Source organism: Triticum aestivum, chromosome 7B (assembly GCF_018294505.1).
Source record: "Triticum aestivum cultivar Chinese Spring chromosome 7B, IWGSC CS RefSeq v2.1, whole genome shotgun sequence".
NCBI lineage: Eukaryota > Viridiplantae > Streptophyta > Magnoliopsida > Poales > Poaceae > Triticum > Triticum aestivum.
Window position 1 is genome coordinate 10071724 of NC_057813.1, and position 27433 is coordinate 10099156.

Sequence of the window (27433 nt, forward strand, 5' to 3'; positions counted from 1 at the left end):
CCTACTTCCTAATGCCATCTACCGAAAGACAAGTTGAGAGAGGAGAGAGGAAGCTTTTTTTTTTTTGCGGGTAGAGGAGAGAGGAAGCTGAATGGCAAGAGCTGAGAAAGTCCAATCAAGCCAAGGCCAGGAAAAAGTTAAAGAAGTTGTCGATATATACTCACTTTGAAGTTCGAAAAGGCGCAAAGCGCTGACGATGAACCGATTATTATCTGCACTTTGGGTGCTGGGAAGCAAGAAACTTCTGAAAGATATTTCTGAAGCATGATACTACAAGATATTTCTGAAACCTAGGACGGCAGACCGTGGAACTCAACTGAAAGAGACGCTACCTAGCTAGCATATAGCATAAGACACAGATTGATGAGCGCACCAGACATTAATATTGCTCATAATCACAGAGAGAAGCCACCGGTCTCATACATAACATGACACTTGATTATATTGCCATAATCATGAGGAAGTTGTACAAGACCCAACACATGCATGTGCTTTGCTACTGCGCTAAGTGCGTACATATCACTGTGTCTTGTAGCAGTCGCTGTCAGTTACATGTTTGTCTCCCATGCATAACTATGTCTATATGATTGACTGATGTTCATGCACGCATAAGTGAACGCACAAGACCAACCTGCAGATATGTACCAGGTAGCACTAAGTTGCACATGGCGTGTAGCTCCTCCAATATTTGTGTGCTGTATACTATTGGCATCAGTTTATTGCAGACTATATTTATATAGTGCAGTACCAAGCCATTGATCTAGGGTTCACCCCCCCTTAATTAGCCGTTGATTGCATATATGCATGCGGCTAGTTATACATCGATCATAGTATGCATATATGTAGTGTATGTGTTGCCAATATATAGGTAATGCTTAATTCGTGGCTGGCTTCTTATCACAAACTATATACTAGTAAACTAGCCACGTTGGATAATTTGCTGACTTGGCGGCGGGCTGGTGGCGTACGAGGGCCGTGGGTAGATCAATTGTACATCCTCCTGCCGCCGGAGCCGGCCTCACGCTGGCAGTTGAAGTAGACGGCGGCGACAGGCGGGCCGAGGTTGTAGAGCTCGGCGAAGTCCCTGGTGTTGAAGTTCTGGCGCCACCCGGGGGCGTACACCGTCTGCCGCCCGAGCTGCTGGAAGAGTACGAGCACGAAGCGGTGGATCCCCATGGTCGGACGAGGGCTCTCGTAGCACATCACCTCCTGCCCGAACGACGCACCAGTTGTACCGGGGATATCTGTCACAAGCCTGCACACACATGTAGACACACACACGCACACATGAGCTAGTGTGTATATCTAGGGACAGAGAAATTATTCAACTGAGTTACAAATTTAGTACTTACCAGTGGAGATACTCCCTAAGGTTGGGATCGCTTGGACTTGGAGCATCTGGGTCTACCATCACCTGCGGGCAGTAAACGCGTGCACATCATGATCAAAGTAGAGAGTACTACCTACATAAGCATATACTCCCTCCGTCCACGAATAAGTGTACTTCTAGTTTTTATCCTAAGTCAAAGTTTTAAAACTTTGACCAACTATATACAAATAAGTAGTAACATATATAATATCAAATTGATATATTATGAAAATACATTTCAAAACGAATCTAGTGATACTAATTTAGTGTCATAAATGCTGCTACTTTTTCCTATAAAGTTGGTCAAAATTTTAAAACTTTGACTTAAGACAAAAGCTAGAAGTACATTTATTCGGACGGAGAGAGTATTTAAGATCGAGCTTTAATTACTCGTGTGCTTGCTAGGACAAACATGAAACATGTCAAGAGAAGCATAAAAAATAAATGCTCCCCGAACATAGAAGAAGCATAGAAAAATCATGATCAACACCAGAGGGCACAGAGACATATGCAAGATGGAGCATTAGTCATGTGCTTGCTGAGGCAAACATGTGAACAGAAGCATCGAAAATCAATTTCCCTCACGTACTATAGATCGAGCTCGATCGATCATGTGCGTGTGGTGAGCACTTTCAGAGATAAATTGGCATTAGATAGTGACTGTGTACGTACGAGTGTGTAGAAGGTCCTCATCTCATTGCCGCCCACCTCAACCCTGGGCTGCTGGGCGACCATGGACGGCTTGAGCTCGCAGCCGTTGGACACGGTCCTGTTCCCGAAGGTCACCCTGAGGTTGGTGGTCCGGACGAAGGGGTCCAGCACGTCCCCCACAACCCTGCCAACCACCAGCGGGTCCCTATCCCTACCGGCCATTAGCCCTTCCTTCCTAGTATAGATCGACCGGCTAGCTTGCCTTGCTAGCTAGGGTACGAGGCAGCAAGCAGAAGTTCTCTGGAGCAGGAGTAAGCTGTGAATTGAGGAAGTGGTGATGATGAGTGTTGCCCCACGGCCGGTGGCCACTTTATATAGGGCCGAAAAGCTCACGCAGGGTACATGTCCATGTCCAGACCAGTTCAGCCGCTGCTCGCCGCTCTAGTACTCCTTGGCGCTGCCGAGCTGGCGTGGCCACGGAATCTCGTCGCCTCCCTCTGTACAATTGGTTCTGTGGATGTGGTGTAACCGGCAGCGCTTTTGACCCCCACAGGCAGAAGCGAGACCGATGGATGCATCTGTCTGCCGTAATAAGCTCCTGATCATGATCACCACGCAAATTAATGGTGGTTTCTGTCCGTGCCTGCTGGGGTGTAGGTTTGCGTTGCGTCCGGGGCTCTGGGCCGACCGGCGGTCACGCCGCGGCCGGCCGGCAAGCGGGCACAGGGAATGTCTGCCAATTAGCTAGCGGCCGACGGTGACTGGGGTGCAGGCTTCCTTGGCTCGATTTGATGTAAGCTTCATCAGCTGCCGCCGGCCGTAGCTGGGAAGGTGTCGAAAGCCCGGCCGTTTCACGTGCATGGTGACGACGGGGAGGGAGAGCAAGATCACACAGCCTCGGATGGGTCGTACGGGGGAGATCATTGGAGGACAGGTTTCATTCTTGCTGCTGGTTGTGTGCGTGGTCGGAAAGGATGAAGAAGACGGACTTTCCCGAAACGTTAGCTTACACGGGACGCGGGCCGTATTAGGAAAAAAGCCCCCCACAATCATTTTCCCGCGAGAATATATATACAGTGCCGGTCCCGGCTCAAGGACGATGATAATGCTCCACCTGTCCCTGGGCTCGAAATAAACCCTCTGATTGTTTTTGAATTTCTTTTTAATATACCCTCCGCTTTCGTTGCCCTGGTTCCCTTTGAGCGCATCTTTTCACTACCCTATATCTTTTCCTTTGGATTCTTTTTATTCCAAAGGTATGAGCTGCAAAAATCATATTGAAACAAATTAATAATAGGAATGCTGTCTGGCGAACGTTTCCTGAGATGGGATGGCAAGCGAAAGCATTTTTCTGACAGTTTTAGTTGCGACGCAAGATCAAAAGATCGTAGTTTATGTCAGTTTTTGCCTCAAAATTTCCCTCCTAGAAACCGTCATGCGTCTTTGAAGAAACTGCCAGCAAAAACATTTGCATATGCCACCCCTCACAACGAACGTTCGCCAACTATTTGGGTCCATTAATAAACACATGTTTAAAATATCTAAAACTAATATAGGAATGTTCTCAGCTTACATTTAGAGAAAAATGAAGCTATGAGTTACGTGATGACTAGGTACAAAAAGATTTTTTCTTGAATTGAACTTAACACGACGACACCAACATTTAACAAAAAAGTGAAATATGAATTACATGATTTTGCTTCAATAGTACAACACGTATACTATCCATGTCCACATAGAAATTAATGTAGGAAGATTAAAGTGCGACCGACATGCATGACTTGATCAACAGGGGAAAAAGGCATGCATAAATTGATGAGGTGGCATGATTTGTATGGACAGATTAATGCACAAAACATAACTTATGAGTACATGCCACACAATTTAGGTCGTACAACTATCAATAATTGAGGTGATGTGAAAGCACATGCGAGAGAAATTAAGTAGTGGTGGCTTGCTATTTAGATATAGAAAATACCTTCTCCATTGGAAATTTTATAGTCAATAGTATGAGACGCTCTATAGAAGAGACTGAGAGAAATATCCTTTTGGGCAGTATTTTAAGTCATTAGGTTTTCCAGGTTCATCTAATTATTTACTTTTAGATGTACTTTCTTTAGTTTCTTTTGAGAAAAATTTCGATCTATTCATTAACTGTCAAGGTAGTACAAAGAACACCAGATGTAAAAAATTACATCCAGGTATGCAAACACACTTTGGAAATGTCTTAATCCAAACATTGAAAGCTTTGAGCACCCACATTGATTGTAGTATTTCAATCTGGAATTTAATAAATCATATTTATATGTATGTCTAGAAATATTTTGGCCCTATTATAGTTTTATTGGTCTCTACACATATATTTCAAAAAAATCTAGTATTCCATGATTATTCATGAGTTATCTTTAGTTGTCCCTAAATACAACCTCAACTTGGATCAATGAATGTGTGATTCATCTGCGGAACTTTAATCGTACGATGTTATGTAGAGGCTAATTGGTTCACTACCAAAGTTTGGCATTGCCAATATTTGGCAAAACCAAAAGTTGTCAAAAATTGGCAACTTTTTGAGAGGTGAGCAAGAACCAGTTGGTAGCCAACAAATTGAAAGCCAAATTTTTAGACTTGCCAAATGTCTCTAGTCACTGAGCATGTTAGGACACACATCCAAAGACTAGTATGATTATCAACATATTATGTTTAGTGTGGCCTCACATGTTTATAGAGGAGGCTCCGGTGTTACTAATGGGGAGCCTTGCGGATCTGCGAGCAAAAAGTCATGGTCACTGATGGGATGCTAAGGCGACCGGACATAGGAGAAGGGGATTTCGCTCTATGGGGTTCTGGGACCCCGGTTTGACTACTCGCCGATGGTCAAAACTACTTCCTGGGCATCAGTGGAGATCCCCTTAGGCTAGTCATAATGGAAGTATCATAAGCAGTATCATGCATGCAAACTAGACTTTTTGGATGATGTGGCACACAATTAAATGAGAAAAGAGAGGATGTGGTATCATATAATGATACTGTATCATATTAAATGTTGTACTACTACTTTGTGTCATGCATGACAATTAATAAGTCAACCTAAGATAGTAGCACTAACTTATGATATTATGCATTACGTAAGTAGTATCATACACTAGTATCATATGCATGATACTAGTATATGATACTCCCCATTACGACCAACCTTAGCGGGTCTGGTTTGTATCTCCGTTGACAACCTATGAGGTGCATGTCAACGATAGTCAACCCCACCATGGATGATACTCCCTCCATTCCCTTATACAAGGCCACAAACTCATATTACAGGTACCAAGATAAAATTTAATGATTGCTTTGCAAGTCAACTTTTCTTCTTGTTAACCGGGATCATTAATACACCATAAGCATGCAACAAATGAATGGAAAGGAAATAGCTAAGTGTCATTATGACTACATGCATGTAATTATTAAAAAGTTGCTAGTAGGAGGAAACATCATTAATTTTTGCCTCGGTTATTGTTGGTGGCCTTATATTGATGCAAAATGTATTTTTGATAGTGGCCTTGTATAAGGGAATGGAGGGAGCACTATGTGTTTGGGGTTCAACAGAAGATCAACCTGTATTAATATGGAGAAATTATTCTTCCCCTTATAAAACTGAGTTTTTGCATCCATCCTGTATTTTATGGGTTGATGCACAGTGCCACAAAATTTGACTGAAAATAATAGTAGTAACAAAATTTACTTTACATATGGTTTTTAATTTAGATGTCAAATTTAAAGTCCCAAGTGGCAAAAGATGCATTAAATAAACTCAAAGAGATAAATGGAGAGAGAAAGTTGATATGTCTATCTTGACCCCTCTTTTACGAGATGCTAGCTAGGAATCCGGATGCTCTTTCTGCTCACATTCTGTTTGCATACTACAACGCATATGCTAATTGTCCTATTGCAATTTAACCAACCTAAATATTTTGGAATATTGTACCGTTGGCGGTAAAAAAGTTGTATAGTTACTAACTTCACTGTCAGTTAATGACCGGAGCATCTAGGCACATTCATGTATGTCTCTCCAGTATCTATCAGGCTGTAGCACAAAAGTCACGTCCCTTTCTCATCTACCTTTCCTTTTATCGATGACCAGTGAGGCTAAAGTCCAAAAAAGCATCTGTTTTTTAGTTAGTTCTTATTAGCTTCGAAATCTGCATATCTTTTTCTGCCTTTTTGTCCCACCTAGCTAACCTTCCCTTTCCAAATATGCAGCGACTGTATACACACGTACGTTTTCAGCTCAATTATTGGCCAGCTTACTTTCAGAAAAAAAACCCAGCTAGTGTACTGACCAACTCCAAAATCTAAGAGGAAAATCAAAACTAATGGCTCCATTGGCCAAATGAAAAGTGGAGAGAAAATATAGAAATATTTTCCCCTATGATGGTACTATTTATGTCTTTGGTTCAAAGGAATGGAGCAAACAAAAATTGAGGCCATTTTCTTTGATCCCAGTTCCAAGGAAAAGCACAAAAATTCTAACTTCCACTTGGACCTTTTTCAAATCCCTACGCACAAAGAACAGAGGCTAAGACTCTTAATGGTGCAATAACATTCTGACTATATATCTTCATGTGTTTGACTTTGATTTGACTATGTTTATTAAGGTTTTTGTGTTTTTTCAATTTTCGTGAACCAAACACCGAAGTTGATTGAATTTCTATGTTTGTTAATCCTCTGTTTTGCACATACCTTCATATCATATTCATGTGTTTCTTTTTATTCCTACGTTTTTACAACCCCGCTAGCCAAGAAGTGCTAAGGGCAACGCCCATAGCAATTATCTCAGAATAATGCATCGCCTAGGCCATAGCGCCTCTTAGCTTCACAGTGAATCTATCAATTTCATAACCAACTGAAAGGAATGCCAACTCAAGCCATCTTGTGAGGCGAGCCACTAAATCTTGACATCCGTGATCTAGGATTGCTGTTACGAACTCTGATTTCAAGTTGTGCATACGAAGATGAAACCATAGGCGGAACAGATACCCGATCCCAAAAACAGTTGCTCGACACAAACAACGAGGTGAGGGTATATCGCTCCATGATCCACCAAAGCCGGCTCATAGATTTTCACCCATAAGATGAAACAGACCCATATGTATGCTCGATCAAACTATGTCCTGGTATCTTTAAACATGAATTTTCCTTTTGAGAAAACAACTTATTTGGGTTGGCCTTTTTTGTATTTATAGTTTTTTAGATCTATTATTTTGTATCATACTTAGGGGGTGACTATGACTCACCTTGACTTAAAAAATAGTTAATCACTCCTTACCAAATTATAGTGAATAATATTTTATAGTCTTGACTAAGTTTGTAGAAAAAGAAAAGAGCATTTACAATACCGAATATATATCATATGAAAAAATATATTTCGTGATGAATGCACATCATGACTTCTTTTTTAAGTTATGTGTGGTTCAGAATTTACACACACACACACACACACACACACATGTATATATCTAATATATATCTGTACCCTAAACAACAAGGATAAATAAGAAACGACACTGGATTATATTCATATTCCTTAGCAGATAACCTGGGAGCGAATCTATCCTGCACTGCTTTACGTACGTGAGATGTAACTCGTGCTGCTATCGCTCGCTCGATCGGTATTGTTGGATAAAATTCCTCCATATCTCTCTCTCCATGTGAAACATATCTCCATTTTCACCGGAGCGCATCGATACGGGGAGGGAGCCGTGCGCGCCGAGAGATCTCGCCCGCGTGTGGCAGGAACCCATCGAGCTCCAACCGGAGGTATATATCCCTCTGGCTTTCCGGCGACAGTACGGCACCGCGCACGTCGTTTCACAGCCCCCTTCCTGCAGCCCGATCACATGCATGGCTGGCCTGATCGTCCCAAAAGGTCTCGGCGTTACGTGTCGCCGCGCCGTGCTCGGGCGCCGGAGGACACGTATCGGGCGGCGAGCCCGGCGGTCCGTCTTGTCGCCGGAAAGAGAGGCCCGGCCGGTCAAATCGGCACAGATGCACGCACAAAAATACGTGGCTGCGCATCGGGCATCGGCGTCCCGTTTCTTCTTTTCTCTCCAAGTGGAGCCGGGGAGCACGTATGGTGGTGTACGTATGGTGGTTGCCTCTGATTCGTAGAGAAAAGTAAGAACCACTACCACCCGACTTGGCGAATCTCACAGTCTGTCTAGCGAGGACACAGGTTCTAGACGATCGAGCGGGACACATCCATGCTTGCATGCGGCTTAAATTTTGCGTTATGCATGCGCACCGTGCATAAAAATGCAAGAAAGGGTTCAGTGTTTGTAGAAAAAAGTTTCACATTTAAATCATCACTAGGGCATGTGTAGTACTGTCAAACGTGGACAGCTGAATGGCAGATGGCCTGCCTTTTCCTTACAAAAACTCACTTAGGGTAGGGGACACAAAATATGGTATATATGTGGTGCATTTCATTGTCATGCTTCTCTGTATACATGTAAGGTTAGGGCATCTCCATCGCTGACCCCAAACCCCACGCATCCGTTCGGACCGCGCGGTTCTGACGTGTTTTTATATGCACGAAAACCAGTACTAATTCATTATCCTAGCCCCATATGTGGTACTTATATGCAATTAACTCTGAAATTATGGACACTTTTTAGCATTCAGTAACTAAAAAATAAACCCGTGTTTTTTCAAATTTGGCCCTCCTTTTGAAATTCATGTACATTTTCTTAAATTCGTCAAATTTCTTAAATCATTCCTTTTTATAATCTTCCAAAAACACTGATAGCCAATTATTTCTGGGCAGGCCTGGCAAGTTTTTGCACTAGTCCTTGATCCATGGTTTCTTTTTCTGTTCAACGTGAAGAAAAATGAAACTAAGCGAGAGTGCCACGCCCTTCCCCCGACCAAGCATGCGTCATTAGCCTTACGGCTACAGTAACCAGCCTACCGGACCCGCCAGCGGCGGAGGCGACCTGCCGGCTCCGTACCAGACCAGTCGGCGGGGCCCACCAAGCGGCGGGCCCCAACAGCCGACAGAGAAGCCGGCGACCGGAGACGCTGACAGCCGGGCCCTACACCCGGCCAGATTACCAATGTACCCCTGGGGGTGGGCCTATATAAACACCTCAGGGCACCCATGCAAAGGGTTCCGAATCAGATAGAACTAGACTCATACATAGAGGGAGAAGAGAGCTAGCCCAACCTCCTTCTACCTCTAGCATACAGCTCGAAGAGCACCATTGTATTCGCTAGTGCCATAGTGATCATGCGGAGACCCCGCAGAGCAGGAGTAGGGATGTTATCTCCTAGGAGAGCCCCAAATCTGGGTAAAGTATGTCGGAATTCGTGTCTACGCCTCATCCCGCTTCCAGGCACCGACGATGTTCTACTCGCTCCCACCATGATAGGATATCCATTGGCATATGTCGCACCCAACCCCGACACTTCTTTTCCTTTCCAAGAGGCATAGCTGTGTCCAAAACCTATGGAAAACCAGGCAAAACACCGAAAAGCCAAAAAAACCTGGAGAAAAGCCCATCTAAAATCCCAAAACACGTAAAAAATCTCGAGGAAAGGCCTAACACACAACACGTCACGGCGGTTGAGAGCGTGCCAAGTGGCGCTCTCTCAACCCACCAAAAATGAGTCTTGAGGGGCTCCCGCAAGGGATACCACTCACTTAGTTGCGAGTACCCGTAGGACATATTTTCGAAGGGAAAATAAGATTTCTTGTTCGTCCGGGGTTGCTGCCCGGGCAGCCCAACTTTGATAGCCGTTCGACTGCATGGGCTAGTTTGCAGGCTGACCATGTTTCGGCATAGTTCACGTCCATTTTGGGTGCCCCTATATCCCGCTTTAAGCGAGATAGGGGGAAATACTCACGTCGTGCGGAGCCCCATATGGGCTGGCCCAGCCTCGCGGGAGGCCATGGACTGTTTTTTTTTGTTTTCTATTCTCGTTTGTTGCTTTATTTTTTTGCTTTTTTATACTTTAAAATAAATTACATTTTCACCCGAGATAATCTTAAGACTGTAGAATAACTTATTCTACACCCCTAGTAACACTCTTTACAAAATATAGTAATGCAACATATAAAATATCATAATTATTTTGACCATGTAGTAAACCAAAACTTGGCTCGGTAGAGTCAATTGTTATTAGCTATACACTTTAGATAGGAGGTAATTTTATTACTAGCAACTACTTGTGAATAGCCAACACAAGAGTCATGTGGTACATAGGTACAATTAAAAATTGGATGGTAATTCTATTAATAGAAAACATATTAGATGGTAACTTTCTTACTACTCCGTACAGACTCAATACAAGTCGGTTGCTATTAGCTGGTGCTACGAAGGTAGTAATGGCATTACTACATTTCTTTTCTTTGTTACGATTGATTAACCGCTATGAGGTAGGTAGTAATGGCATTACTAAATTTCTTCTTTTGTTACGATTGATTTACAGTGTTGATGTTGGGGTAGAATTAGAGTCAGGATTGGTTAGCGGCGCGCTTCAAAGTGGCCGGAGTGTACGATTACTTAAAATGTTGAACAAATATTTGAAAATATTACCAGTATTAAAAATATTGAAAAAGTATTTGAAAAAATGTTGAACAAGTATTGAAGAAAAATGTTGAATATTTATTAGTAAATGTTGAACAAGTATTTAAAAAATATCGTAGAAGTATCTGACAATGTTGCATAAGTATCAATATTAAACAAGTATTTAAAAAGAATATTTAATAAGCATTCAGACAATGTTGAACGTCTATACAAAAAATGTTGATCACTTATTAAAAAATGTTTTTGACATGTACGAAAATCTAGAGCGAAAACAAAAACAAACATAAGAAAAAGCAAAATAAAAATAAAAATTGAGAAGACAAAGAAAAACAAACAAAAATGAAGAAGAAAAAGGAAAAAAATATGAGAAGATAAAAAGAAAACGAATTTTTTTTGGAGAAAACCCGGCTTGACTTGCTTCAAGTAGGACGTGCCCTAACTATTGTATACGAAGTTGATGGTGACGCTGCGGGAGATCCCATACGTCTCGCTTAATGCGAGGAATAGCGCTCGCGTCCATTTTGTGGCCAGTCTTTTTTTGAGTCGAAACAAAAAAGACAGGCCCTAAAATGGGCGCAAGCCCATGGCTATGAAACATGCTGGCGGAAGCCCTTCTAGTGATGAGAAGCCCATGGCTATGAAACATGCTGGCGGAAGCCCTTCTAGTGATGAGAAGCCCATGGCTATGAAACATGCTGGCGGAAGCCCTTCTAGTGATGAGAAGCCCATGGCTATGAAACATGCTGGCGGAAGCCCTTCTAGTGATGAGAAGCCCATGGCTATGAAACATGCTGGCGGAAGCCCTTCTAGTGATGAGAAGCCCATGGCTATGAAACATGCTGGCGGAAGCCCTTCTAGTGATGAGAAGCCCATGGCTATGAAACATGCTGGCGGAAGCCCTTCTAGTGATGAGAAGCCCATGGCTATGAAACATGCTGGCGGAAGCCCTTCTAGTGATGAGAAGCCCATGGCTATGAAACATGCTGGCGGAAGCCCTTCTAGTGATGAGAAGCCCATGGCTATGAAACATGCTGGCGGAAGCCCTTCTCCTGATGGATGCGAAGGCGGTCGAAGACTACACGCAGGGACTTTGATGTTGTCGCCGGCGAGCCCGGATGGACGTAACGGCGGCGAAGTACGCGACATCCTTAAGCGCGCTCGCCACATTACCTTGTTAATAAATAGACGTGACCGCATGCCGGCACGCATGCGATGAACATACTTGCACACACTAATCCCGTAAGGAGAGAAGAAGAACAACGACACTTCTTGCAGCATGATTCCTGCCCCAGTTGCTACGCCTACTTGCTGCCAGTATATACGGCGGCCCCAAAGTGCACTCCAGAGCCCCTTCCGGCGGGCCAATGTCAGTACATGCAACGCAACTTGAGTGGTGCATGGTACATCCGTAAAGCAACTTTACCCACTGCTACGACGATCGATCATTTTTACACATGGTGAATCTTGCGTCCAGGCTGGTGAAAAAAGGCGGCTGCTGCGCCCACAAATCGTGCACCAAAGGTTGATGCTCTAGCTACCTCTCCTTAGTCCTTACCCAGGAATAATAACATCCTTACGCGTGTAGGTTTATTTTCGTTGAGTTCATATAATACTGTAGTAGAATAAAACACAAGGATCGAAACTACTCCCTCCGTAAACTAATATAAGAGCGTTTAGAACACTACTTTAGTGATCTAAATGCTCTTATATTAGTTTACAGAGGGAGTACTTGCTTCTAAGCATGGAGCCCTACTTCCTAATGCCATCTACCGAAAGACAAGTTGAGAGAGGAGAGAGGAAGCTTTTTTTTTTTTGCGGGTAGAGGAGAGAGGAAGCTGAATGGCAAGAGCTGAGAAAGTCCAATCAAGCCAAGGCCAGGAAAAAGTTAAAGAAGTTGTCGATATATACTCACTTTGAAGTTCGAAAAGGCGCAAAGCGCTGACGATGAACCGATTATTATCTGCACTTTGGGTGCTGGGAAGCAAGAAACTTCTGAAAGATATTTCTGAAGCATGATACTACAAGATATTTCTGAAACCTAGGACGGCAGACCGTGGAACTCAACTGAAAGAGACGCTACCTAGCTAGCATATAGCATAAGACACAGATTGATGAGCGCACCAGACATTAATATTGCTCATAATCACAGAGAGAAGCCACCGGTCTCATACATAACATGACACTTGATTATATTGCCATAATCATGAGGAAGTTGTACAAGACCCAACACATGCATGTGCTTTGCTACTGCGCTAAGTGCGTACATATCACTGTGTCTTGTAGCAGTCGCTGTCAGTTACATGTTTGTCTCCCATGCATAACTATGTCTATATGATTGACTGATGTTCATGCACGCATAAGTGAACGCACAAGACCAACCTGCAGATATGTACCAGGTAGCACTAAGTTGCACATGGCGTGTAGCTCCTCCAATATTTGTGTGCTGTATACTATTGGCATCAGTTTATTGCAGACTATATTTATATAGTGCAGTACCAAGCCATTGATCTAGGGTTCACCCCCCCTTAATTAGCCGTTGATTGCATATATGCATGCGGCTAGTTATACATCGATCATAGTATGCATATATGTAGTGTATGTGTTGCCAATATATAGGTAATGCTTAATTCGTGGCTGGCTTCTTATCACAAACTATATACTAGTAAACTAGCCACGTTGGATAATTTGCTGACTTGGCGGCGGGCTGGTGGCGTACGAGGGCCGTGGGTAGATCAATTGTACATCCTCCTGCCGCCGGAGCCGGCCTCACGCTGGCAGTTGAAGTAGACGGCGGCGACAGGCGGGCCGAGGTTGTAGAGCTCGGCGAAGTCCCTGGTGTTGAAGTTCTGGCGCCACCCGGGGGCGTACACCGTCTGCCGCCCGAGCTGCTGGAAGAGTACGAGCACGAAGCGGTGGATCCCCATGGTCGGACGAGGGCTCTCGTAGCACATCACCTCCTGCCCGAACGACGCACCAGTTGTACCGGGGATATCTGTCACAAGCCTGCACACACATGTAGACACACACACGCACACATGAGCTAGTGTGTATATCTAGGGACAGAGAAATTATTCAACTGAGTTACAAATTTAGTACTTACCAGTGGAGATACTCCCTAAGGTTGGGATCGCTTGGACTTGGAGCATCTGGGTCTACCATCACCTGCGGGCAGTAAACGCGTGCACATCATGATCAAAGTAGAGAGTACTACCTACATAAGCATATACTCCCTCCGTCCACGAATAAGTGTACTTCTAGTTTTTATCCTAAGTCAAAGTTTTAAAACTTTGACCAACTATATACAAATAAGTAGTAACATATATAATATCAAATTGATATATTATGAAAATACATTTCAAAACGAATCTAGTGATACTAATTTAGTGTCATAAATGCTGCTACTTTTTCCTATAAAGTTGGTCAAAATTTTAAAACTTTGACTTAAGACAAAAGCTAGAAGTACATTTATTCGGACGGAGAGAGTATTTAAGATCGAGCTTTAATTACTCGTGTGCTTGCTAGGACAAACATGAAACATGTCAAGAGAAGCATAAAAAATAAATGCTCCCCGAACATAGAAGAAGCATAGAAAAATCATGATCAACACCAGAGGGCACAGAGACATATGCAAGATGGAGCATTAGTCATGTGCTTGCTGAGGCAAACATGTGAACAGAAGCATCGAAAATCAATTTCCCTCACGTACTATAGATCGAGCTCGATCGATCATGTGCGTGTGGTGAGCACTTTCAGAGATAAATTGGCATTAGATAGTGACTGTGTACGTACGAGTGTGTAGAAGGTCCTCATCTCATTGCCGCCCACCTCAACCCTGGGCTGCTGGGCGACCATGGACGGCTTGAGCTCGCAGCCGTTGGACACGGTCCTGTTCCCGAAGGTCACCCTGAGGTTGGTGGTCCGGACGAAGGGGTCCAGCACGTCCCCCACAACCCTGCCAACCACCAGCGGGTCCCTATCCCTACCGGCCATTAGCCCTTCCTTCCTAGTATAGATCGACCGGCTAGCTTGCCTTGCTAGCTAGGGTACGAGGCAGCAAGCAGAAGTTCTCTGGAGCAGGAGTAAGCTGTGAATTGAGGAAGTGGTGATGATGAGTGTTGCCCCACGGCCGGTGGCCACTTTATATAGGGCCGAAAAGCTCACGCAGGGTACATGTCCATGTCCAGACCAGTTCAGCCGCTGCTCGCCGCTCTAGTACTCCTTGGCGCTGCCGAGCTGGCGTGGCCACGGAATCTCGTCGCCTCCCTCTGTACAATTGGTTCTGTGGATGTGGTGTAACCGGCAGCGCTTTTGACCCCCACAGGCAGAAGCGAGACCGATGGATGCATCTGTCTGCCGTAATAAGCTCCTGATCATGATCACCACGCAAATTAATGGTGGTTTCTGTCCGTGCCTGCTGGGGTGTAGGTTTGCGTTGCGTCCGGGGCTCTGGGCCGACCGGCGGTCACGCCGCGGCCGGCCGGCAAGCGGGCACAGGGAATGTCTGCCAATTAGCTAGCGGCCGACGGTGACTGGGGTGCAGGCTTCCTTGGCTCGATTTGATGTAAGCTTCATCAGCTGCCGCCGGCCGTAGCTGGGAAGGTGTCGAAAGCCCGGCCGTTTCACGTGCATGGTGACGACGGGGAGGGAGAGCAAGATCACACAGCCTCGGATGGGTCGTACGGGGGAGATCATTGGAGGACAGGTTTCATTCTTGCTGCTGGTTGTGTGCGTGGTCGGAAAGGATGAAGAAGACGGACTTTCCCGAAACGTTAGCTTACACGGGACGCGGGCCGTATTAGGAAAAAAGCCCCCCACAATCATTTTCCCGCGAGAATATATATACAGTGCCGGTCCCGGCTCAAGGACGATGATAATGCTCCACCTGTCCCTGGGCTCGAAATAAACCCTCTGATTGTTTTTGAATTTCTTTTTAATATACCCTCCGCTTTCGTTGCCCTGGTTCCCTTTGAGCGCATCTTTTCACTACCCTATATCTTTTCCTTTGGATTCTTTTTATTCCAAAGGTATGAGCTGCAAAAATCATATTGAAACAAATTAATAATAGGAATGCTGTCTGGCGAACGTTTCCTGAGATGGGATGGCAAGCGAAAGCATTTTTCTGACAGTTTTAGTTGCGACGCAAGATCAAAAGATCGTAGTTTATGTCAGTTTTTGCCTCAAAATTTCCCTCCTAGAAACCGTCATGCGTCTTTGAAGAAACTGCCAGCAAAAACATTTGCATATGCCACCCCTCACAACGAACGTTCGCCAACTATTTGGGTCCATTAATAAACACATGTTTAAAATATCTAAAACTAATATAGGAATGTTCTCAGCTTACATTTAGAGAAAAATGAAGCTATGAGTTACGTGATGACTAGGTACAAAAAGATTTTTTCTTGAATTGAACTTAACACGACGACACCAACATTTAACAAAAAAGTGAAATATGAATTACATGATTTTGCTTCAATAGTACAACACGTATACTATCCATGTCCACATAGAAATTAATGTAGGAAGATTAAAGTGCGACCGACATGCATGACTTGATCAACAGGGGAAAAAGGCATGCATAAATTGATGAGGTGGCATGATTTGTATGGACAGATTAATGCACAAAACATAACTTATGAGTACATGCCACACAATTTAGGTCGTACAACTATCAATAATTGAGGTGATGTGAAAGCACATGCGAGAGAAATTAAGTAGTGGTGGCTTGCTATTTAGATATAGAAAATACCTTCTCCATTGGAAATTTTATAGTCAATAGTATGAGACGCTCTATAGAAGAGACTGAGAGAAATATCCTTTTGGGCAGTATTTTAAGTCATTAGGTTTTCCAGGTTCATCTAATTATTTACTTTTAGATGTACTTTCTTTAGTTTCTTTTGAGAAAAATTTCGATCTATTCATTAACTGTCAAGGTAGTACAAAGAACACCAGATGTAAAAAATTACATCCAGGTATGCAAACACACTTTGGAAATGTCTTAATCCAAACATTGAAAGCTTTGAGCACCCACATTGATTGTAGTATTTCAATCTGGAATTTAATAAATCATATTTATATGTATGTCTAGAAATATTTTGGCCCTATTATAGTTTTATTGGTCTCTACACATATATTTCAAAAAAATCTAGTATTCCATGATTATTCATGAGTTATCTTAGTTGTCCCTAAATACAACCTCAACTTGGATCAATGAATGTGTGATTCATCTGCGGAACTTTAATCGTACGATGTTATGTAGAGGCTAATTGGTTCACTACCAAAGTTTGGCATTGCCAATATTTGGCAAAACCAAAAGTTGTCAAAAATTGGCAACTTTTTGAGAGGTGAGCAAGAACCAGTTGGTAGCCAACAAATTGAAAGCCAAATTTTTAGACTTGCCAAATGTCTCTAGTCACTGAGCATGTTAGGACACACATCCAAAGACTAGTATGATTATCAACATATTATGTTTAGTGTGGCCTCACATGTTTATAGAGGAGGCTCCGGTGTTACTAATGGGGAGCCTTGCGGATCTGCGAGCAAAAAGTCATGGTCACTGATGGGATGCTAAGGCGACCGGACATAGGAGAAGGGGATTTCGCTCTATGGGGTTCTGGGACCCCGGTTTGACTACTCGCCGATGGTCAAAACTACTTCCTGGGCATCAGTGGAGATCCCCTTAGGCTAGTCATAATGGAAGTATCATAAGCAGTATCATGCATGCAAACTAGACTTTTTGGATGATGTGGCACACAATTAAATGAGAAAAGAGAGGATGTGGTATCATATAATGATACTGTATCATATTAAATGTTGTACTACTACTTTGTGTCATGCATGACAATTAATAAGTCAACCTAAGATAGTAGCACTAACTTATGATATTATGCATTACGTAAGTAGTATCATACACTAGTATCATATGCATGATACTAGTATATGATACTCCCCATTACGACCAACCTTAGCGGGTCTGGTTTGTATCTCCGTTGACAACCTATGAGGTGCATGTCAACGATAGTCAACCCCACCATGGATGATACTCCCTCCATTCCCTTATACAAGGCCACAAACTCATATTACAGGTACCAAGATAAAATTTAATGATTGCTTTGCAAGTCAACTTTTCTTCTTGTTAACCGGGATCATTAATACACCATAAGCATGCAACAAATGAATGGAAAGGAAATAGCTAAGTGTCATTATGACTACATGCATGTAATTATTAAAAAGTTGCTAGTAGGAGGAAACATCATTAATTTTTGCCTCGGTTATTGTTGGTGGCCTTATATTGATGCAAAATGTATTTTTGATAGTGGCCTTGTATAAGGGAATGGAGGGAGCACTATGTGTTTGGGGTTCAACAGAAGATCAACCTGTATTAATATGGAGAAATTATTCTTCCCCTTATAAAACTGAGTTTTTGCATCCATCCTGTATTTTATGGGTTGATGCACAGTGCCACAAAATTTGACTGAAAATAATAGTAGTAACAAAATTTACTTTACATATGGTTTTTAATTTAGATGTCAAATTTAAAGTCCCAAGTGGCAAAAGATGCATTAAATAAACTCAAAGAGATAAATGGAGAGAGAAAGTTGATATGTCTATCTTGACCCCTCTTTTACGAGATGCTAGCTAGGAATCCGGATGCTCTTTCTGCTCACATTCTGTTTGCATACTACAACGCATATGCTAATTGTCCTATTGCAATTTAACCAACCTAAATATTTTGGAATATTGTACCGTTGGCGGTAAAAAAGTTGTATAGTTACTAACTTCACTGTCAGTTAATGACCGGAGCATCTAGGCACATTCATGTATGTCTCTCCAGTATCTATCAGGCTGTAGCACAAAAGTCACGTCCCTTTCTCATCTACCTTTCCTTTTATCGATGACCAGTGAGGCTAAAGTCCAAAAAAGCATCTGTTTTTTAGTTAGTTCTTATTAGCTTCGAAATCTGCATATCTTTTTCTGCCTTTTTGTCCCACCTAGCTAACCTTCCCTTTCCAAATATGCAGCGACTGTATACACACGTACGTTTTCAGCTCAATTATTGGCCAGCTTACTTTCAGAAAAAAAACCCAGCTAGTGTACTGACCAACTCCAAAATCTAAGAGGAAAATCAAAACTAATGGCTCCATTGGCCAAATGAAAAGTGGAGAGAAAATATAGAAATATTTTCCCCTATGATGGTACTATTTATGTCTTTGGTTCAAAGGAATGGAGCAAACAAAAATTGAGGCCATTTTCTTTGATCCCAGTTCCAAGGAAAAGCACAAAAATTCTAACTTCCACTTGGACCTTTTTCAAATCCCTACGCACAAAGAACAGAGGCTAAGACTCTTAATGGTGCAATAACATTCTGACTATATATCTTCATGTGTTTGACTTTGATTTGGACTATGTTTATTAAGGTTTTTGTGTTTTTTCAATTTTCGTGAACCAAACACCGAAGTTGATTGAATTTCTATGTTTGTTAATCCTCTGTTTTGCACATACCTTCATATCATATTCATGTGTTTCTTTTTATTCCTACGTTTTTACAACCCCGCTAGCCAAGAAGTGCTAAGGGCAACGCCCATAGCAATTATCTCAGAATAATGCATCGCCTAGGCCATAGCGCCTCTTAGCTTCACAGTGAATCTATCAATTTCATAACCAACTGAAAGGAATGCCAACTCAAGCCATCTTGTGAGGCGAGCCACTAAATCTTGACATCCGTGATCTAGGATTGCTGTTACGAACTCTGATTTCAAGTTGTGCATACGAAGATGAAACCATAGGCGGAACAGATACCCGATCCCAAAACAGTTGCTCGACACAAACAACGAGGTGAGGGTATATCGCTCCATGATCCACCAAAGCCGGCTCATAGATTTTCACCCATAAGATGAAACAGACCCATTATGTATGCTCGATCAAACTATGTCCTGGTATCTTTAAACATGAATTTTCCCTTTTGAGAAAACAACTTATTTGGGTTGGCCTTTTTTGTATTTATAGTTTTTTAGATCTATTATTTTGTATCATACTTAGGGGGGTGACTATGACTCACCTTGACTTAAAAAATAGTTAATCACTCCTTACCAAAATTATAGTGAATAATATTTTTATAGTCTTGACTAAGTTTGTAGAAAAAGAAAAGAGCATTTACAAATACGAATATATATCATATGAAAAAATATATTTCGTGATGAATGCACATCCATGACTTCTTTTTTAAGTTATGTGTGGTTCAGAATTTACACACACACACACACACACACACACATGTATATATCTATATATATATCTGTACCCTAAACAACAAGGATAAATAAGAAACGACACTGGATTATATTCATATTCCTTAGCAGATAACCTGGGAGCGAATCCTATCCTGCACTGCTTTACGTACGTGAGATGTAACTCGTGCTGCTATCGCTCGCTCGATCGGTATTGTTGGATAAAATTCCTCCATATCTCGTCTCTCCATGTGAAACATATCTCCATTTTCACCGGAGCGCATCGATACGGGGAGGGAGCCGTGCGCGCCGAGAGATCTCGCCCCGCGTGTGGCAGGAACCCATCGAGCTCCAACCGGAGGTATATATCCCTCTGGCTTTCCGGCGACAGTACGGCACCGCGCACGTCGTTTCACAGCCCTTCCTGCAGCCCGATCACATGCATGGCTGGCCTGATCGTCCCAAAAGGTCTCGGCGTTACGTGTCGCCGCGCCGTGCTCGGGCGCCGGAGGACACGTATCGGGCGGCGAGCCCGGCGGTCCGTCTTGTCGCCGGAAAGAGAGGCCCGGCCGGTCAAATCGGCCACAGATGCAACGCACCAAAAATACGTGGCTGCGCATCGGGCATCGGCGTCCCGTTTCTTCTTTTCTCTCCAAGTGGAGCCGGGGAGCACGTATGGTGGTGTACGTATGGTGGTTGCCTCTGATTCGTAGAGAAAAGTAAGAACCACTACCACCCGACTTGGCGAATCTCACAGTCTGTCTAGCGAGGACACAGGTTCTAGACGATCGAGCGGGACACATCCATGCTTGCATGCGGCTTAAATTTTGCGTTATGCATGCGCACCGTGCATAAAAATGCAAGAAAGGGTTCAGTGTTTGTAGAAAAAAGTTTCACATTTAAATCATCACTAGGGCATGTGTAGTACTGTCAAACGTGGACAGCTGAATGGCAGATGGCCTGCCTTTTCCTTACAAAAACTCACTTAGGGTAGGGGACACAAAATATGGTATATATGTGGTGCATTTCATTGTCATGCTTCTCTGTATACATGTAAGGTTAGGGCATCTCCATCGCTGACCCCAAACCCCACGCATCCGTTCGGACCGCGCGGTTCTGACGTGTTTTTATATGCACGAAAACCAGTACTAATTCATTATCCTAGCCCCATATGTGGTACTTATATGCAATTAACTCTGAAATTATGGACACTTTTTAGCATTCAGTAACTAAAAATAAACCCGTGTTTTTTCAAATTTGGCCCTCCTTTTGAAATTCATGTACATTTTCTTAAATTCGTCAAATTTCTTAAATCATTCCTTTTTATAATCTTCCAAAAACACTGATAGCCAATTATTTCTGGGCAGGCCTGGCAAGTTTTTTGCACTAGTCCTTGATCCATGGTTTCTTTTTCTGTTCAACGTGAAGAAAAATGAAACTAAGCGAGAGTGCCACGCCCTTCCCCCGACCAAGCATGCGTCATTAGCCTTACGGCTACAGTAACCAGCCTACCGGAACCCGCCAGCGGCGGAGGCGACCTGCCGGCTCCGTACCAGACCAGTCGGCGGGGCCCACCAAGCGGCGGGCCCCAACAGCCGACAGAGAAGCCGGCGACCGGAGACGCTGACAGCCGGGCCCTACACCCGGCCAGATTACCAATGTACCCCTGGGGGTGGGCCTATATAAACACCTCAGGGCACCCATGCAAAGGGTTCCGAATCAGATAGAACTAGACTCATACATAGAGGGAGAAGAGAGCTAGCCCAACCTCCTTCTACCTCTAGCATACAGCTCGAAGAGCACCATTGTATTCGCTAGTGCCATAGTGATCATGCGGAGACCCCGCAGAGCAGGAGTAGGGATGTTATCTCCTAGGAGAGCCCCAAATCTGGGTAAAGTATGTCGGAATTCGTGTCTACGCCTCATCCCGCTTCCAGGCACCGACGATGTTCTACTCGCTCCCACCATGATAGGATATCCATTGGCATATGTCGCACCCAACCCCCGACACTTCTTTTCCTTTCCAAGAGGCATAGCTGTGTCCAAAACCTATGGAAAACCAGGCAAAACACCGAAAAGCCAAAAAAACCTGGAGAAAAGCCCATCTAAAATCCCAAAACACGTAAAAAATCTCGAGGAAAGGCCTAACACACAACACGTCACGGCGGTTGAGAGCGTGCCAAGTGGCGCTCTCTCAACCCACCAAAAATGAGTCTTGAGGGCTCCCGCAAGGGATACCACTCACTTAGTTGCGAGTACCCGTAGGACATATTTTCGAAGGGAAAATAAGATTTCTTGTTCGTCCGGGGTTGCTGCCCGGGCAGCCCAACTTTGATAGCCGTTCGACTGCATGGGCTAGTTTGCAGGCTGACCATGTTTCGGCATAGTTCACGTCCATTTGGGTGCCCCTATATCCCGCTTTAAGCGAGATAGGGGGAAATACTCACGTCGTGCGGAGCCCCATATGGGCTGGCCCCAGCCTCGCGGGAGGCCATGGACTGTTTTTTTTTGTTTTCTATTCTCGTTTGTTGCTTTATTTTTTTGCTTTTTTATACTTTAAAATAAATTACATTTTCACCCGAGATAATCTTAAGACTGTAGAATAACTTATTCTACACCCCTAGTAACACTCTTTACAAAATATAGTAATGCAACATATAAAATATCATAATTATTTTGACCATGTAGTAAACCAAAACTTGGCTCGGTAGAGTCAATTGTTATTAGCTATACACTTTAGATAGGAGGTAATTTTATTACTAGCAACTACTTGTGAATAGCCAACACAAGAGTCATGTGGTACATAGGTACAATTAAAAATTGGATGGTAATTCTATTAATAGAAAACATATTAGATGGTAACTTTCTTACTACTCCGTACAGACTCAATACAAGTCGGTTGCTATTAGCTGGTGCTACGAAGGTAGTAATGGCATTACTACATTTCTTTTCTTTGTTACGATTGATTAACCGCTATGAGGTAGGTAGTAATGGCATTACTAAATTTCTTCTTTTGTTACGATTGATTTACAGTGTTGATGTTGGGGTAGAATTAGAGTCAGGATTGGTTAGCGGCGCGCTTCAAAGTGGCCGGAGTGTACGATTACTTAAAATGTTGAACAAATATTTGAAAATATTACCAGTATTAAAAATATTGAAAAAGTATTTGAAAAAATGTTGAACAAGTATTGAAGAAAAATGTTGAATATTTATTAGTAAATGTTGAACAAGTATTTAAAAAATATCGTAGAAGTATCTGACAATGTTGCATAAGTATCAATATTAAACAAGTATTTAAAAAGAATATTTAATAAGCATTCAGACAATGTTGAACGTCTATACAAAAAATGTTGATCACTTATTAAAAAATGTTTTTGACATGTACGAAAATCTAGAGCGAAAACAAAAACAAACATAAGAAAAAGCAAAATAAAAATAAAAATTGAGAAGACAAAGAAAAACAAACAAAAATGAAGAAGAAAAAAGGAAAAAAATATGAGAAGATAAAAAGAAAACGAATTTTTTTTGGAGAAAACCCGGCTTGACTTGCTTCAAGTAGGACGTGCCCTAACTATTGTATACGAAGTTGATGGTGACGCTGCGGGAGATCCCATACGTCTCGCTTAATGCGAGGAATAGCGCTCGCGTCCATTTTGTGGCCAGTCTTTTTTTGAGTCGAAACAAAAAAGACAGGCCCTAAAATGGGCGCAAGCCCATGGCTATGAAACATGCTGGCGGAAGCCCTTCTAGTGATGAGAAGCCCATGGCTATGAAACATGCTGGCGGAAGCCCTTCTAGTGATGAGAAGCCCATGGCTATGAAACATGCTGGCGGAAGCCCCTTCTAGTGATGAGAAGCCCATGGCTATGAAACATGCTGGCGGAAGCCCTTCTAGTGATGAGAAGCCCATGGCTATGAAACATGCTGGCGGAAGCCCTTCTAGTGATGAGAAGCCCATGGCTATGAAACATGCTGGCGGAAGCCCTTCTAGTGATGAGAAGCCCATGGCTATGAAACATGCTGGCGGAAGCCCTTCTAGTGATGAGAAGCCCATGGCTATGAAACATGCTGGCGGAAAGCCCTTCTAGTGATGAGAAGCCCATGGCTATGAAACATGCTGGCGGAAGCCCTTCTAGTGATGAGAAGCCCATGGCTATGAAACATGCTGGCGGAAGCCCTTCTCCTGATGGATGCGAAGGCGGTCGAAGACTACACGCAGGGACTTTGATGTTGTCGCCGGCGAGCCCGGATGGACGTAACGGCGGCGAAGTACGCGACATCCTTAAGCGCGCTCGCCACATTACCTTGTTAATAAATAGACGTGACCGCATGCCGGCACGCATGCGATGAACATACTTGCACACACTAATCCCGTAAGGAGAGAAGAAGAACAACGACACTTCTTGCAGCATGATTCCTGCCCCAGTTGCTACGCCTACTTGCTGCCAGTATATACGGCGGCCCCAAAGTGCACTCCAGAGCCCCTTCCGGCGGGCCAATGTCAGTACATGCAACGCAACTTGAGTGGTGCATGGTACATCCGTAAAGCAACTTTACCCACTGCTACGACGATCGATCATTTTTACACATGGTGAATCTTGCGTCCAGGCTGGTGAAAAAAGGCGGCTGCTGCGCCCACAAATCGTGCACCAAAGGTTGATGCTCTAGCTACCTCTCCTTAGTCCTTACCCAGGAATAATAACATCCTTACGCGTGTAGGTTTATTTTCGTTGAGTTCATATAATACTGTAGTAGAATAAAACACAAGGATCGAAACTACTCCCTCCGTAAACTAATATAAGAGCGTTTAGAACACTACTTTAGTGATCTAAATGCTCTTATATTAGTTTACAGAGGGAGTACTTGCTTCTAAGCATGGAGCCCTACTTCCTAATGCCATCTACCGAAAGACAAGTTGAGAGAGGAGAGAGGAAGCTTTTTTTTTTTTGCGGGTAGAGGAGAGAGGAAGCTGAATGGCAAGAGCTGAGAAAGTCCAATCAAGCCAAGGCCAGGAAAAAGTTAAAGAAGTTGTCGATATATACTCACTTTGAAGTTCGAAAAGGCGCAAAGCGCTGACGATGAACCGATTATTATCTGCACTTTGGGTGCTGGGAAGCAAGAAACTTCTGAAAGATATTTCTGAAGCATGATACTACAAGATATTTCTGAAACCTAGGACGGCAGACCGTGGAACTCAACTGAAAGAGACGCTACCTAGCTAGCATATAGCATAAGACACAGATTGATGAGCGCACCAGACATTAATATTGCTCATATCACAGAGAGAAGCCACCGGTCTCATACATAACATGACACTTGATTATATTGCCATAATCATGAGGAAGTTGTACAAGACCCAACACATGCATGTGCTTTGCTACTGCGCTAAGTGCGTACATATCACTGTGTCTTGTAGCAGTCGCTGTCAGTTACATGTTTGTCTCCCATGCATAACTATGTCTATATGATTGACTGATGTTCATGCACGCATAAGTGAACGCACAAGACCAACCTGCAGATATGTACCAGGTAGCACTAAGTTGCACATGGCGTGTAGCTCCTCCAATATTGTGTGCTGTATACTATTGGCATCAGTTTATTGCAGACTATATTATATAGTGCAGTACCAAGCCATTGATCTAGGGTTCACCCCCCTTAATTAGCCGTTGATTGCATATATGCATGCGGCTAGTTATACATCGATCATAGTATGCATATATGTAGTGTATGTGTTGCCAATATATAGGTAATGCTTAATTCGTGGCTGGCTTCTTATCACAAACTATATACTAGTAAACTAGCCACGTTGGATAATTTGCTGACTTGGCGGCGGGCTGGTGGCGTACGAGGGCCGTGGGTAGATCAATTGTACATCCTCCTGCCGCCGGAGCCGGCCTCACGCTGGCAGTTGAAGTAGACGGCGGCGACAGGCGGGCCGAGGTTGTAGAGCTCGGCGAAGTCCCTGGTGTTGAAGTTCTGGCGCCACCCGGGGGCGTACACCGGTCTGCCGCCCGAGCTGCTGGAAGAGTACGAGCACGAAGCGGTGGATCCCCATGGTCGGACGAGGGCTCTCGTAGCACATCACCTCCTGCCCGAACGACGCACCAGTTGTACCGGGGATATCTGTCACAAGCCTGCACACACATGTAGACACACACACGCACACATGAGCTAGTGTGTATATCTAGGGACAGAGAAATTATTCAACTGAGTTACAAATTTAGTACTTACCAGTGGAGATACTCCCTAAGGTTGGGATCGCTTGGACTTGGAGCATCTGGGTCTACCATCACCTGCGGGCAGTAAACGCGTGCACATCATGATCAAAGTAGAGAGTACTACCTACATAAGCATATACTCCCTCCGTCCACGAATAAGTGTACTTCTAGTTTTTATCCTAAGTCAAAGTTTTAAAACTTTGACCAACTATATACAAATAAGTAGTAACATATATAATATCAAATTGATATATTATGAAAATACATTTCAAAACGAATCTAGTGATACTAATTTAGTGTCATAAATGCTGCTACTTTTTCCTATAAAGTTGGTCAAATTTTAAAACTTTGACTTAAGACAAAAGCTAGAAGTACATTTATTCGGACGGAGAGAGTATTTAAGATCGAGCTTTAATTACTCGTGTGCTTGCTAGGACAAACATGAAACATGTCAAGAGAAGCATAAAAAATAAATGCTCCCCGAACATAGAAGAAGCATAGAAAAATCATGATCAACACCAGAGGGCACAGAGACATATGCAAGATGGAGCATTAGTCATGTGCTTGCTGAGGCAAACATGTGAACAGAAGCATCGAAAATCAATTTCCCTCACGTACTATAGATCGAGCTCGATCGATCATGTGCGTGTGGTGAGCACTTTCAGAGATAAATTGGCATTAGATAGTGACTGTGTACGTACGAGTGTGTAGAAGGTCCTCATCTCATTGCCGCCCACCTCAACCCTGGGCTGCTGGGCGACCATGGACGGCTTGAGCTCGCAGCCGTTGGACACGGTCCTGTTCCCGAAGGTCACCCTGAGGTTGGTGGTCCGGACGAAGGGGTCCAGCACGTCCCCCACAACCCTGCCAACCACCAGCGGGTCCCTATCCCTACCGGCCATTAGCCCTTCCTTCCTAGTATAGATCGACCGGCTAGCTTGCCTTGCTAGCTAGGGTACGAGGCAGCAAGCAGAAGTTCTCTGGAGCAGGAGTAAGCTGTGAATTGAGGAAGTGGTGATGATGAGTGTTGCCCCACGGCCGGTGGCCACTTTATATAGGGCCGAAAAGCTCACGCAGGGTACATGTCCATGTCCAGACCAGTTCAGCCGCTGCTCGCCGCTCTAGTACTCCTTGGCGCTGCCGAGCTGGCGTGGCCACGGAATCTCGTCGCCTCCCTCTGTACAATTGGTTCTGTGGATGTGGTGTAACCGGCAGCGCTTTTGACCCCCACAGGCAGAAGCGAGACCGATGGATGCATCTGTCTGCCGTAATAAGCTCCTGATCATGATCACCACGCAAATTAATGGTGGTTTCTGTCCGTGCCTGCTGGGGTGTAGGTTTGCGTTGCGTCCGGGGCTCTGGGCCGACCGGCGGTCACGCCGCGGCCGGCCGGCA

At 43.7% G+C, this 27433-nt stretch overlaps 2 protein-coding genes and 1 pseudogene across 3 annotated transcripts; all 3 read right to left on the reverse strand.

Moving 5' to 3' along the window:
• Positions 1 to 417: 417 nt before the first annotated feature.
• On the reverse strand, positions 418 to 2369 carry LOC100037541 (protein HEADING DATE 3A). Its single transcript, XM_044580170.1, has 3 exons — positions 2042 to 2369; positions 1353 to 1414; positions 418 to 1255 (listed from the first exon to the last, which is right to left on the reverse strand). Exons 1-3 carry the CDS (start codon positions 2240 to 2242, stop codon positions 985 to 987), a joined length of 534 nt encoding a protein of 177 aa, XP_044436105.1. The 5' UTR covers positions 2243 to 2369; the 3' UTR covers positions 418 to 984.
• A 10392-nt stretch (positions 2370 to 12761) lies between these two features.
• Positions 12762 to 14715, reverse strand: LOC123162402 (protein HEADING DATE 3A). The gene is made up of 3 exons (XM_044580186.1): positions 14386 to 14715; positions 13697 to 13758; positions 12762 to 13599 (listed from the first exon to the last, which is right to left on the reverse strand). Exons 1-3 carry the CDS (start codon positions 14584 to 14586, stop codon positions 13329 to 13331), a joined length of 534 nt encoding a protein of 177 aa, XP_044436121.1. The 5' UTR covers positions 14587 to 14715; the 3' UTR covers positions 12762 to 13328.
• A 10403-nt stretch (positions 14716 to 25118) lies between these two features.
• LOC123159104 (protein HEADING DATE 3A-like) lies at positions 25119 to 27073 on the reverse strand (annotated as a pseudogene). Its single transcript, XR_006479513.1, has 3 exons — positions 26740 to 27073; positions 26052 to 26113; positions 25119 to 25954 (listed from the first exon to the last, which is right to left on the reverse strand). The product of XR_006479513.1 is annotated as a protein HEADING DATE 3A-like (transcript).
• Between the last annotated feature and the right edge of the window lie 360 nt (positions 27074 to 27433).